Below are 13,967 nucleotides of genomic sequence, written 5' to 3'. Positions count from 1 at the left end.
AGTGGGTCCCGAGCAGGGCGGGGCGGGGCAGAGGTGCGGGGCTGGGAACGGGGCGCCCGCGGTTACCGTGCTCCGCGATGTCCGCCAGGAGGGCCCGGGCTAGGCGGCCCGCGCCGCCGGTCTCGGGGCCGGTCTCCACCAGCACCACCTGGATCTCCGTGTCTGCCTTCGCGCCTGAGGCTTCGCGGAGCCGGTGCTGGCGCGGAACCTTGGACACGGCCATTTGCAGCCCCTGATACTGGGGCTGGAGAGGGGCACAGAGTTGGTCCGGGAACTCCGCCCCTCGGCCCTGCGGGAACGTTGTGGGCAGGGACAAACGGTGGACAGGCGGAGAGTGGACGCCTCAGTGAGGAGGCGGAGTGGGGCCCGGGGATTCCTGCGGAGAGGGTGGTCCCAGATCGGGGCTGCGGAAGGGCAGGGGCCCCGGTCGGGGCGCGGCCCCATTACCAGAGCCAGGAAGGCGTGCAGCAGCCGCGCCCGGTACCGCTGCAGGTCAAAGGCCGGGCCATGGGTCAGCGATACGATGGCTCCTGAAGAAGCAGGCAGGTGAGGGTCAGCACCGCGGGTCCGGGCCCGACAGGGAAACTGAGGCTGGGGGCGAGCCAGGGTGGCCAAGCCGTCCTAGCTAGCAGGGGCCGGGCGGGGCTCTCACCGCAGAGGTCGCAGCACTGCCCTTCGGGCCGGAGGGGGTCTCGGCAGGCAGCCTGGGGGCAGCGGCCACCCAGGGGCTGGAGCAGTGCTGCGCAGATCCACGGCTGCACCTGGAAGCGGAGAAGCGGCGGTCAGCGCGGAGACGGCGAGGAGCAGACCGCAGTGAGAGGGCCACGCGCCCGGGGAGGCGAGCGGGCCAGAGGCGGCGGGGCGCGGCGGCCCCTGGCACAGTTCCGACCTCCGGCGCAGAGCCGGGCCCAGCTGTGCGGTGCCCCAGCCACCCCGCTGCGGGCCGCCCTCACCTCGGCGTGGCCGCAGACGCAGCCCGACTGGTCCGCGCAGGCCTCGGGGCCCACGCTCAGCGTGCCCGGCCCGTGGAAGCGCAGGCGGCCCGCGCGGGACGCCAGGAAATCAGCCAGGTCCTCGTCGCTGGTGAATGTCTGCAGGTCGCCGGGTGACCACCGGAGCCAGGCCGAGGACGAGACAGCACCTGAATGCTCGGAAGCCACCGGGCTAACAGGGTGGGAGGCGCTCCGGGGAGCGGCACTGAGGGGCAAAGGCGCGTCCGGACGCTGCGGACGCGCACCGTGCCGGCGCCCGGGCCGAGACCCACCCGGAAGGAGGCGTCGGACGGGAAGATGACGTCGTCGTGGCTACAGGGCACGCGCTCGGCGTCCACAGAGAAGAGACCGTGCGCCGCGTCTCCGGAGCGCCACAGGCGCGGGTCGTGCCAGCAGAAGCGGTCGGGGTCGCGGAAGAGCGCGGGGCCGCCTGGGCGAGCGCGCGACCCTGAGCTCCGCCCAGAACGCGCCCTCCAACCCGGCCACGCTCCAACCCGGACCTCGCCGTCCCCTCCAGGCCCCACCCACGAACGCGCCCCCTCGAAGCCCTGCCCCTGGCCCGCCCCCTCACCTGTGCTACAGTCCAGGTGCGAGCCGATGTCCGGGGCGCTGAATCCAGCTCCTGAGGCCAGGACGAACTCCCCGTCCAGCGGCAAGAGCTGTAGGAAGCGCAGGCTGAGGCGGCGCCGCGCGGTGGACTGGGGCATCAGAGGGTCCCACTCTGCGCCCACCCCCGGCCCCCCTGTCCCTGGGGGGAAGATTCTAGCCCACAGAGTGAGCAGGCGAGGTCAGGGCCTGGGGGCACCTCGCCCTGCCTGAAGGTCAGATAGGCCGCAGGGAGTAGGGCTGCAAGCCAAGGAGCAAGGAGCTAGCCTGAGACTTGGGAGTGACAGGTCCCAGGGGCAGGGTGACTCTTGTCAGGGCCATTGCCCTCCCCTGTCGCCCCTGAAAAACTACAGTCCAAGGGCTCGTAGGTTCCAGGAAGCCAAGCTGCCGGGGACTCTGGAGTCAGCCCTGAGCCTGTGAGGGAGGGGCGGGGCTACAGTTGGGGAAGCGGGTGCCAGAGGCAGCGGGGAGGGTAGTGGGGCCTTGGAGCCCCTTCAGCACAGAAGCCCAGGCCTCAGGTGTCAGAGGAAATAGGGCAGCGGGGAAGGCCAGGAGGAGGGCTGACTGGCCCTGCCCCCTCCACCCGCCGCTCCAAGCCCCAGGAACCCATCTTTTCTCCTTGCCCCCGCCAGGGTTGGGGTTGAAGGTGAGGGTTGGACCAGGAGAGATGCCCAGTGCAGGGGTCACGGGCGTTCAATGTCTCAGGGCACATCCATCCAGGGCCCCGCCCGGCATCCCAACTTGCTGGGTAGGGCCTGCTCTTCAGTCCCCCAAGCACTGGGCCTGACCAAGAGGCTGACACCGGGGAGATTCAAGGTCACAGGCCAGCTACCTCCACAGCTGACGGTGCAGCACTGTGACAGCAAGGCAAACCCACCTACAGGCGCCAGGCACAGACGGACACGATGTGCCTCAGGAGGGGAGGCGGGTACTAGCAGTGTGAAGCATGAACAAGAAGTCGGTTTTCAAAAGAACCAGAGCGGGAGATGTACATACTATATGATAAATGTAACAGCTGAAAGACAGCAGGAAGGCGCTGAGCGGGAGAAACCAGGAGAGATGGGAGCCCGCCCAACACTGAAGCACCACCATTCAGATACAAGGGTGGGCGGGGGGAATATCTGAAAAACAATGAAGATGAATTTTCCATATTTGAAGAAAGCTGGGAGACCTCGGATTGGAAGGTCTCATTGAATGCCACATAAGGAAAATCACAACACTATGTTCATGAATATCAAAGACGAGAACATTCTAAAAGCGGCAGCGGGGAAGAACAGATCACCCAGGAAGGAAAAAATTCAGGAATCGGGTTTCTCAGCAACAACAATGCGTGCACAGGACAGAACAAGACTTCTGGAGCCTGCAGCCACCTCTAGACACGCCCTTAGACACAGGCCTGCCCACCAGTGGGCAGGAACCGGCCCTGCACTCCAGATTAGTATGTTACATATATTAAAAGATAATAAAAGTACCTTTAAGCCTAAAAGACTTCAGAATGATTGCCACACAAAGACCTGCCCTGAAAACATGCTAGGAGAAAGTAAGAAGGAAAGAAATCCAGAAGCCTAGAAGAGATACGGGAAGTAGGGTGATGAAATACTGTGATAAAGCTTATTGCGGTCTCTTAATAAATGTTTAAATCTAGGACTAAAATGTGATGGGGGACGGGGAGACCACAAGGGCACGGACATACAGTAAAGAACTTACTCGTTCGAGGGGAGATACAGGTATTGAAAAGATTAAGAAATCAGGACTGCCAAACTTGAAAACCTGGATGAAATATACCAATTTCTGGAAATTTTTAAAATATTAAAATTGATGAAAGAAGCAATAGAGGGACTTCCCTGGTGGTCCAGTGGTAAAGAATCCGCTGTCCAATGCAGGGGATGTGGGTTCGATCCCTGGTCGGGGAACTAAGATCCCATATACCGCAGAGCAGCTAAGCCCGTGAGCCACAACTATTGAGTTCGCGTGCCTCAACAAGAGAGAGAAAACCCTCACGCCACAACTAGAGAGAAGCCCACATGCTGCAACGAGGAGCCCGCGTGCTGCAACTAGGACCCAACGCAGCCAAAACAATAAAGAAAAATATTTTTTAAAAAAAGAAGCAATAGAGAATTTGAATAGACAAGTAAGCATTAAAGGTTTGTTTGTTTGTCAACACCGTGTGGCATATGGGATCTTCGTTCCCTGACCAGGGATGAACCCACGAACCTGAGAACCCGCGCCCCCTGCTGCGGAAGCACGGAGTCTTAACCCCACTGGACTGCCAGGGAAGTCCCTAAAGAGTTTTTTTGGTTTTGTTTTCAAATTTTATTTATTTTTTGTTGCACTGGGTCTTTGTTGCTGCAGGTGGGCTTTCTCTAGTTGTGAAGCGGGGGCTACTCTTTGTTGCGGTGCACGGGCTTCTCATCGCAGTGGCTTCTCGTTGCAGAGCACAGGCTCTAGGCGCACGGGCTTCAGTAGTTGTGGCACGCAGGCTCAGTAGTTGTGGTGGATGGGCTTAGTTGCTCCACGGCATGTGGGATCTTCCCAGACCAGGGCTCGAACCCGTGTCCCCTACATTGGCAGGCGGATTCTTAACCACTGTGCCACCAGGGTAGTCCAAAGAGTTTTAAATGTTAGTCAGAGACCTCCTGTTCCCTAAATTCCCAGACCAAGTGTTTTTTATAGGTGAGGTATACTAAACCCTCAAGGAAAATTTAACTTCTTCTTACAGGAAGTTGTTCTGGAAAACAGAAGAATGAAAATTGCCAGCCCATTTTCTGGGGCCAGTGTAAGTGCGATTCCAAAGCCAAATGAAGGACAATACAAAGGAAGAAAGATTATAGGCTCAGCTGAGTTATAAACGCAAATGCAAAATCCTAAATATTAGCTGACTGGATCCAATAATGTATTTTAAAAATACATGGTGATCATAGGGTTCATGTCCCAAGAATGCAGGAAGGAAAGGATAGGGAATGCTCCCATCACGACTTCCCTGCAGTATGTACGATGGTGTCCCAGCAGATGGTAGTGGAGAGTCTTGTGCCAGCAAAATCAGTATGACAGAAGTCAAGTGTCTTGAAGAAGCGGCGCACTTTGACCTGCACCTGAAGGAAGGTACCAGGAGGACATCAGTCTTACCAGGACGGTTCAACCTCAGAAAACCTCACTAACAGGCTAAAGGAGGCAGGGGGAAATTACATCTCAATGGATGTAGGAAAAAAAAAAAAAACTGAAAAGTTCAACAACATATTTATGATTTTTTTAAAGCTTCTAGCAAACTAGAAATAGATTAGAATTTCCACAATTAAATAAAGTTTATGTACAAAACCCTACAAACATTAATTTAAACCCCACAGTTTATCTCAAATGTGAGTCTGGGACTGCTTGGCAACGTTGTATGTTTCTTATTCAGAACCACTGATGAGGCTTTATTTTTAAACATACTTGTCTTCTGACAGAAAGGACTGTACATCATATTGTTTCTTCCTTTCCGAAATTAGTCTTCTGTCTTTGTGACAAAAAACATACTCTGATCATTGCTATAAAGATGGAGGAGAAGGTCTAATACTACTTAGCCTTAAGTGTTTCTGGCATTGTTCAAATGTATTTTCTGTAAACAGAAACCTATTTGGAATGTTTTCTAATTGCTACGAAGAGTAGCCCCCCCCTCGCCGCAACTAGAGAAAGCCAGTGCGCAGAAACGAAGACCACACTCAGCCAAAAATAAATAAATAAATACATAAATTTATATATATATTTTTAAAAAAGGAGTTAGGACTGGAAGAGAAGAGGAACAACGGTCGTTGTTTACAAAAATAACCAAATAGAAAATATATTTCTTAAAAATAGGGCACCATTCACAATAGAAACCAAACTATAAAGTATTTATAAATTAACCAATACTACACAAAACCTCACGTGGACCGTTTTAAGACTCTAGTAAAGAGTTTTATGACCAACGATCTGAAATATCTGGAGAGAAAATCCACGCTCTTGAATGGATGACTTGCTTGTATAAAGGTATCATTCATTCCCAATCAAATTCCAGGGTTTTGGTGGTGGTGCTGTTGTTACCTGATAAACCTACACTATAATCTCTCTGTAACAATCAGATCCACAAAGAACTAGTCAACCTCGTAACAGGGGGGTGAAGAAGGCAAGTTACCCAGTGGGATATTAAGGCAACTCGCAGAGCCTCAGAGTGGGGACAGTGTGGTGCCGGCAGGAGAACGGGCAAAAAGATCAAAGGAACTGCAGGGAAAGCTCAGAGACAGCCCTCACTGGGCAGCTGACGAACAGTGACCGCAGAGCCACAAAGCCAGGGGGCAAGGCTGCTGGTTTGGAGGAGGACATTCATTGGAAACTGGGCTCATTCCAAGGAGGAAAAAAATACGCCTGGTTCCCTAGCTAGTGCCCCACTCAGCCACGTGCCCCTGATGGCAAAGCTCTGACTTAACAGACAGAATATATAGTTGATTATGGTTGTGACTGAGAAGCAGGAAAAAGATGCTTAAACAAAACACCAAAAACAGTTATAAGGCAACAGATTCTGCATTCGATAGATTAATAATGGGGGTTTCTGATCAGCAAAGGGAAACGCAGGCAAAGTCCACAGTGAGAAGACACTTGCAGTATCTCAACAATCATTAATGGGTAGAATATAGGAGATTTCCCCCAAAACAAGAAACCTGGGCTACGGGTAGAAATGGGAGGGGAGAAGGGTTCAGGAAGAGAAAAATCCCAGGGAGAGAAGTTCCAAACCGAGAGAAATGCAAATGAAATCACTGACAGTCGTGCCTGTTACTAGGGCGACATCTCAGCAGCCGACAACGCTGGGGACCCGCGTGCAGAGGGGGGTGGGAGGGGCCTCAGGCAGCGCTGGGTCCGTTCGGCCCCCTGTCCCTGGGCCCCCGGTCATTTCCCACCCGGGTCCTCCGGGAGCTGACCCCGCGGAGCGGAGGAGAGGCAGGGGAGGTGGGGGAGGGGCCCACGGGGCCGTGCGCAGGGGTACAGGCGCGCGGAAGCCTCTGGCCGGGGGGAGGGCTCGCGTCTGGGCGGCGGGGCGTGGGAAGGAAGGGGCAGATGGAGGGACCCGATAAACGAGTGAACAATGAATGAACGAATGCTGTGTCTTTTAGGATCCCCAAGCTCTTCCAAAGGAGACCATCAAAGTAACGAAGTCAGCCAGGAGGAGCCCCCAGGTCCCGGCACCCTCCCCCGCAGCTGAATCCTCTGCCCGCGGATTCCGGTTCGCTCCACGCCGCTGCCTGGTTGCCATGGTTACCAGGACTGCGGAGGCGGGTCCCCTCGGTGCAGCTGCTGCGCCCCTACCTCCCCGGCTCTGCTGTCACCTTCTCATCATCACTGCTCCCTCCGCACCTTAGTCTTTGCGTTGGACAAATGTGGGAAAGACATCCCGACCCCGGATCTGCGGGGACGGGGATATCCTGCCCTCTGCCCCCTTCCCAGGCTGCAGGTGAGGGCGGGGCTCCACTGAGCCCACAGCCCTGCCCCACTTGGCGCCATGCTCCCAGAATTAATGCCGCTTTTGAAAACCATCAATTAACCGAGCTGCCTCCAAGTGGAAATAAGGGGTCACCAGATCCTGCATCTGGGCAAGAGATTGAGTCCCAGGCCTGGGCCCCCTGACTGCCCCTCTTCACCCACAGAGTCCATTGGCCTCCAGGTGAGGGGACCCCCACCCTGGAACTCACACTGTGAAGCAGTTTGAGAAAAAGGTCCCCTCGAATTCTGCTGGTGGAGTTTGAGGCACCAGGACAGGGAAAGGCTTTGGTGGGGTGGGGAGCGGGGGCTTTCCCAGAGCAAACTTTGGAGAAGACAGTCTACAGGAGCGCAGGGGCCAGAGGCAGAGGGCAGTGGGGATAAGAGGCGCCCTCCACACACCCCAACAAGGCTGGGGCATAGCCTGGCTGAGACTGTAGGACCGGCGTCCCCCACTCCCATGTGGGTCCCGGACCTTCCTGAAGCCCCTCCAGAGGCTGACGGCCAGTGTACTGCGGGGTCCCCCAAGCGACTGCAGGCCGGTCAGGAGGCAAGAAAGGGGCATGGAATTGACCCCGGTGGGACCCACCAGACCCCCACCGACCTGGGCCCCATTTGCCACCCGGACTCACCATGTCAGAGATGCTGTGACCTTCTCGCACCAGGACTGACACCATCTGCAGGCAGAAGCGGCATCAGCAAGCAGACCCCACCCTTGGGCTCCCAGTGGGCCCGGACCACGCTGGTCCCCACCCCGGCCCCAGGAGTGGGGGCCAGGCACCTTGTCCGCGGGGAACTCGACAGTGGCGCCCGCGCACGGGGTCCGGTTCTGACTCCAGTTGGCGGCGGCGTCGAAGTCGGTGTTGGGGACCCAGAATTTGTAGGCGGCCCGCGTCAGCGCTGGGGAGGGGTCGACTGAGTGCTCCCGGGCCCGCGGCATCCCGGGTTCGCGCCCAGACGCCCCAGTGGCCCAGGGAGGACGACCTCACCCAGACAGGCCCTCGCCACTCCCGCTCCTGGCGTCGGACCAGACACTGCAGGAGCCTGGCCACAACGCTCCCTGACGAACTCCTACGGGATCTGCAGAGCCCGCTCAAACGTGCCCTCCTTCGGGACGCCCGCCAAGATCGCCTCCTAGCCCGCCCCCAGTTCGCCCCGCGCTGGAGCCAAGGACCGGGCCAGACAAGGATGGCGACGACCAAGGGACGGAGGCGAATGGGGCAGCAGAGGCCTCTGCCACGTAGAACGGGCTGGGGGGGCCGCAAGACCCGTCCAGACGGGCTCTGAACTGGAGCTGCGTCCTGAGGGGGCCGCGAGGAGCTTAAGAGAGGGGAACAGGGACGGGGCTGCAGTTTCTAAAGTTCCCGGGGGTTGGGGGCCGGCCCCGAGGACACGCGCCGGCCTGGGCGCGACGGGGAGGGTCCGCGGCGCTCTCGGGGCCGGGAGGACGTAGGCCGGCGGCGGAGCTTCGGGAGGCGACCGGGGCGGTGCCCAGGTCGAAGGCGGACAAGCGCCCGAGGGCAGGCGCGGTCCGGGAGTAGCTCTGGCCCGGGCTCCTCGCCTCCCGCACCGCCCCGCGGGCGCTGAGCGCGGAGGGATCTGGAGGCCCGGCCGCGTTTCGCAGCCCCTCAAGCTCTCGCCGCCCGCCCCTCGGGGGCCCTTGGCCTCCAGGTGTGTCGCGTCCCCCCCTCCACCCACCCCTTACCGCAGAGCTGCAGCCACAGCAGGACCCGGCCCGGCGCGCCCATCTCGCCCGGGCTTCCGCGTCTCGGACCCGGAGACTTTGCCCCGCGTGGCCCACGTGACCGGGCGGGGAGGGGCGGGGGCGGCCGGGGAAGGTTACACATTTACCTCCAGACCCGCCTGCAGCGACCCTTAGGCCCCTTGGAGGCGCCGGCCCCGCCCCCCTCCCTCCCACACACTCAGCCCTACAGGACCTGAGGACCTTGGGCGCTTGTCGGACCGACTTGCCCAAAATAACGGGTGTGTTGGGGGCGGCGGGTAAACAACCTCTGCTCCCACAGCCCCTCTGCCCCAGATGCAGCTGGAGCTGCACCCAGTCTGCCCACCTAGTGGGGCTGGGTGTCCACTCTCCGAAGCAGGCCCTCCTGCCTCCTGGGCTGGATGGACTGTGGATGGTGGCAGGTAGATGGTGCCTGGTGTCTCGCGTATGGAGGAATGGTGAGCGGGTGACAGTGGGTGCATGGTGAGTGGTGGAGCGTATTTGTGCTGGTTCGTGGATGGATGAGGATTGGATGGATGGGAAATGGTGAGTGAATAAACAAATGGACAGTAAATGAGTGACAGCGGATGGAAAATGAGGAGTGCGTGATCGACGCGTGTTGGATGGTAGATGGATGCATGGATGGCGAGATAACGGATGGTTGATGGATAGAGGATCGATGGTTGATGGTGAGTAGACAGGTGATGGGTGGCAGGTAAATGTAGATAGTTGTTAGTGGGTGGTGGATGGATAAATGGATGGATGATCACAGATGGTGGATGGATGGATAGAGGAGAGTAGATTGTGGAAAGATGGGCCATGGATGGTAGATGGTAGTTGGATGAAGAAGAATAGTGTAAAGGGTGGAAGATGGAATGGTGACTGGATAAATGGATGGTTGGTGGGTGAAAGATAAATTGTGGATGTTAAATGGTCTATGGGTGGATGGCTTGTTGAGGGTGGTGGGTGAAAAAAGGTTGTGGATTTTGGATGGAATGGCTGGAAATGGGTGGTAAATGAGCTGAATGGTGGATGAATGGATTAATGGTGGCTAAATGAATGGCAAATGGGATTCAGATGAATTGTGAATGGATGGTCGGTAGAGGGGTGGTGGACGGATGGATGAGAGTAGAGATGATGACTGGATATAAATGGGTGGGCGGATGGACAGGTGGATAGACTGAATGAGTACAGGATGGGTGAATGGATGGAGGACGGGGGATGCTGGAGGGATGAGTCGGGGGAGATGGCCGTGTTTAACTGGCGAGGTGGGTGCTCGGCTCTCTCTATGATGCACATAGGGATGGATGGTGGTGAGTGGGTGGAGGATGGATTTGTTAGGGATGGGACGTAAAGAGTGAGTGGGAGGTCAGATAGATTGGGCTTGGTAACCTGGATGGTTATGGGTGGTGGGGTGAAGGGTGAACTGATTGTTAGGGGATGGGCTGTGAATCAATGGTGAGATGACTGGGGTGATTGGTGGATGGTGGGAGACCAACAGATGACGCCTTGTCGGTTATGGTTGCTGGAAGGGAGAGGAATGGTGGGTGGGCCATTGGGTTCAGGATGCCTTGGTGGTTGACGAGTCAATACAGAAGGATGGATGGAGGGGTAGATGATGGAGGTGGATGTATAGATAGAGGGCTGTGGGTGAAGGGGAACTACTCAGCACCTTCTTCCCTCCCTCCGGCTCACCTGCCGTCTCCTGCACCCCCACCTACCTCTCACCTGCATACCTCCTGTCATGAGCCCTCTTCTCTCTGACTGGGTCTTTGCTTCTCCCCAACACAAGATATTTCAGACGAGGAGGAAATCCAAGGGGCCCACCGCTGGGAGCCCTCAAAGCACTTTATGCCGTGGGTAGGGACAGAGACTTCTCTGACTAGGAAGGAGGGGGTGAGCACACCAGCTTGTCCCACCCTTTCTCCTGGGTGGGATCGGGGCACCTGCTCTCAGTGGCTCAGCGGTGCCAGATCTGTGTGGAGGGGTTGGCTCCCAGCCCAGCCTGGGATGGGGAAGGTGGGTCTGCGTGGTCCTGAATTTGGCTTTGGCCACCGGTAGGGCTGACAGGAAGCTCCATCCTCCACGGCAGTCAAGGAAGGCTTCCTGGAAGAGGTGGTGTTAAAGCTGAGACTGGAAGGATGAGGTCACAGCTGCAGCTACAGGTTGGGTTCAAAGTGGCAGAACAGGAGGAGCCAGGGCTTGTCGGCTGTGGGGTATCGGCGTCCATTGCTGAAAGGGGTATCCTTGAGCAGAGGCTGGAGGTGGGTCCAGCTATCAGAGGGTGGCCCAAAGAGGCATCCACACCGAGGCAGGAGGCAGGCACCAGCCGTGGCCCAGAGCTGCCAAAGGGTCCCTGGAATGACTCAGAAGCAAAGACATGAGGTAAGGAATGGCTGGACTGAAATGCAGTCCTAACCCTAACCCTAACCTGCATTCACAGAAGGCCTGCAACTGCATGCACAGGTGCCCGGACACGCAGGTCCATATATGCGCACACTCTTTCCAACTGGTCAGGACCCCAGTGGGAAGTAGGAGAAAATGCAAGTCTCAAAGAGAATTTCTTCCAGTAACTAGGAAATCCATGCAGCAGCTGCTTTAGGCAAGGTTGGATCCAGGGGCTTGGGCTGTCTGGTCTCTCAGTCTCTGTGTCTGTCTGTCTGGCTCTGTCTTGGCTTGACTGCCCTCTGTGGTCAGCCTTCTTCTGGGAGACCTGGACCTGCTACCTCCCCAGCTAGGTCACTGTGCAGAGTCTCAGTGAGGTTCCTGTTTCCAACTGAGCACCAACCCTGTGGGCCGGAGTTGCTGTGCTCCGATTGGCCATTGCAGCCTTCCCTTGGTTGAGGTCAGTCAGTGTGAGTGAGTCCTGCTGCCCTGGGGGTGTGGGTGGTCCCCACCCTGCCTGCAGCCATGGTCCCTAGTCAGACCCCCCCATCCTCACAAGTCTGTGAGGACAGAGCCATGCCCCCCCAGGCCAATTCCCCAGCTCCTTCTCCCACACTTTTGTCACTGACTGGCTGTGTGACCTTGGGCAGGTTCCTATACCTCTCTGGGCCTCAATGTCGCTCTAGAGGAACTGAAGCTCCAGTACACACGGTTTTGTTCCTAGGCACCAGGTGGAGAGGTGGGGGTGGGGGGAGGATAGAGGGCAGCCCCCCTCAGAAGGGCTTCCCTTTACTCAGGTCTCTGCACATGGTCACCTCCCCAGAGAGGCCACAAACACCCCACTGTCAGCATCTGCCACCACGTGCCCCGTGGGGCCCACAGGGCTTTGCTCACCCTCCTCATGTACTGCTTGCAACACAGGAGATGCTCCAAAAATATTCGTGAGGGGAAGGGATGGCTGGCACTTCCCCAGGGCTGGCCGGTCACCTCCCAGGCCCTGCCGCCCCACAACCTACCAGCTCAGGGGCTCTGACCCCTGGAAAACTCCCCGCCCTAGGGCCTGTGGCCTCCTTGCTGTCTCCGGATTTCTCTTTGGGCCTTTTGTTCATCCACACGCTTGGCACCAGGCCTGCAGCGGGGCTGGGAGTGCAGCCTCCTGGGTTTGCCACTGGACGGGGAAACGGATGATGGACTGGTCAGTGCTCTGAGGAAGCACGGATCAACCAGGGAGGGCCGGAGTGTGCATGAGGCTGTGCAGGAGCCCTCAGGCAAGGTGGCCAGGGCAGGCCTCTGTGAGGAGGGGACATGCCGGCTGAGACCTGGGAGCAAACAGCTGGTGCAAAGGCCCTGAGGCTCCAAGGAAGGCGAGAAGAGCACAGCAGGAGGTGAGGCCAGGGCAGTGTTGGGGGCTGGGTCTGATGTACACGAGGTGGGTGTGAACGGGGGTCTCCGCCTGGCTTGGAAGGGGCTGAGCTGGCCACCTGTCTGCCAGGGGAGCACAGGTGGGGCAGCTCTGTTGTCCAGCAGTGGGGCGCCAGGCTCGGATGCAGGCTGTCCCGGGTGTGGATGCAGGGCAAGCCCACACGATTCACTTAACCTGGTTCGTCCCTCACCTGCAACCCTCACCTGCAAAGCCGGGTGGCAGTGCCCGCCTCACAGGGCAGCAGGAGATGCTCAGCCCTGGACACTCCATCTCTTTTCTGTCTGCAGACGCTGGGAAAAGGAGGACATCGGGGGAGACTGACCTGGGAGCTGCCCCCGGCACGTCGCTAAGCCCCCCACCTTGGGGAGGGGTCCCGTAAGGGTCCAGCCCGGGCCTGTGCTGTCCTGCCTGCCCGCCCCTGCCCCCTCTCCCGGTGTGTGGGGGACTTGTCACCGCCCCTACAGCCTTTGTTTGGAGGGGAAGTTTGTCAGGGGAACTTCGCAGGCCTCTGGGCCCAGAGGAGCCACAGCTGGAGGTCAGAGACCTCCCGGCCCCTCTCCCCTGCCCTGGGATTGGCTGGGCGAGGACAAATGAGTGGACGAGACGGGACACACAGGGCCGAGTCTGAGGGCCGCCACAAGGGGAGCGGACCCACGGAGGCTGCGTCAACTAGGTGTCCGCGCCTCAGACTCGGCAGGCGTTGGGAGAAGGGGGAGCCTCTGGAGCCCAGGGCCATGGCCATCGCGTGGTCCCTGACTCCCGGGGTGCCTGTCTGTGGCTGGAGACCTCTCAGCTGAATGACCAGAGGCCAAGTCCAGGGCCAGCCCACCCTGCCCAGCAGGCCGAGGTCACCTCAAGGTGCCCTGTCCAGGTGTGTCGGCATCACTGGCTGAGCACACGTTCCCCCCCACCCCAGAGCACCTTCCACCCGGCCTCACGCGGCCTCACGACTGCCTGCGAGCAGAGGCGCTGCTGTCCCCATTTTACCCACAAGGAAACAGAGAGGTGCTCGGCGCAGGGGGTGGGGGGGCTCTGCCTGCAGCCCTGCATCCCCCCAACTCCAGGGCCAGCCTTCCGGTCCTCAGATTCCAGCCCACCCCCCGGGGCCTGGCAGGGGCAGTGGCTGCCTGGGTCTCTGGGGTCTGGCCTCCGCCCTCTGAGGCCTCCCTTGGGGTCCAGGGGTCACCCGGAAGCAAGGCCGGGGCCCGGGGCTTGGTTCACTCAAAGCCTCCTCTCAATCTCTGACTTCTGATCTTGTGGCCGGGCTCAGGACGACGCCTCCAAGCAGCCGGAGCTCTGCAGGGACACACGTCCTGGGCCTCTGCGGGGTCAGCGTTGGCGCCGCTTC

At 58.7% G+C, this 13,967-nt stretch overlaps 1 protein-coding gene across 1 annotated transcript in view; it reads right to left on the bottom strand.

Annotated features, from left to right (window-relative positions):
* AMN (amnion associated transmembrane protein) overlaps positions 1-8,869 on the bottom strand; it is a 9,469-nt gene extending 600 nt beyond the window's left edge. Inside the window, 9 exon segments of the mRNA XM_024760132.1 lie at positions 57-244; positions 448-530; positions 653-761; positions 954-1,091; positions 1,199-1,422; positions 1,564-1,651; positions 7,721-7,765; positions 7,870-7,988; positions 8,794-8,869. Coding sequence (XP_024615900.1) covers positions 57-244; positions 448-530; positions 653-761; positions 954-1,091; positions 1,199-1,422; positions 1,564-1,651; positions 7,721-7,765; positions 7,870-7,988; positions 8,794-8,836 — 1,037 coding nt within the window. The 5' untranslated portion in view covers positions 8,837-8,869.
* Positions 8,870-13,967: the final 5,098 nt, after the last annotated feature.

Source organism: Neophocaena asiaeorientalis, unplaced genomic scaffold (assembly GCF_003031525.2).
Source record: "Neophocaena asiaeorientalis asiaeorientalis breed wild unplaced genomic scaffold, Neophocaena_asiaeorientalis_V1.1 scaffold476, whole genome shotgun sequence".
NCBI classification, from domain to species: domain Eukaryota; kingdom Metazoa; phylum Chordata; class Mammalia; order Artiodactyla; family Phocoenidae; genus Neophocaena; species Neophocaena asiaeorientalis.
The sequence above is the reverse complement of the archived record's forward strand: the minus strand, read 5'-3'. Positions and strand labels throughout refer to the sequence as shown.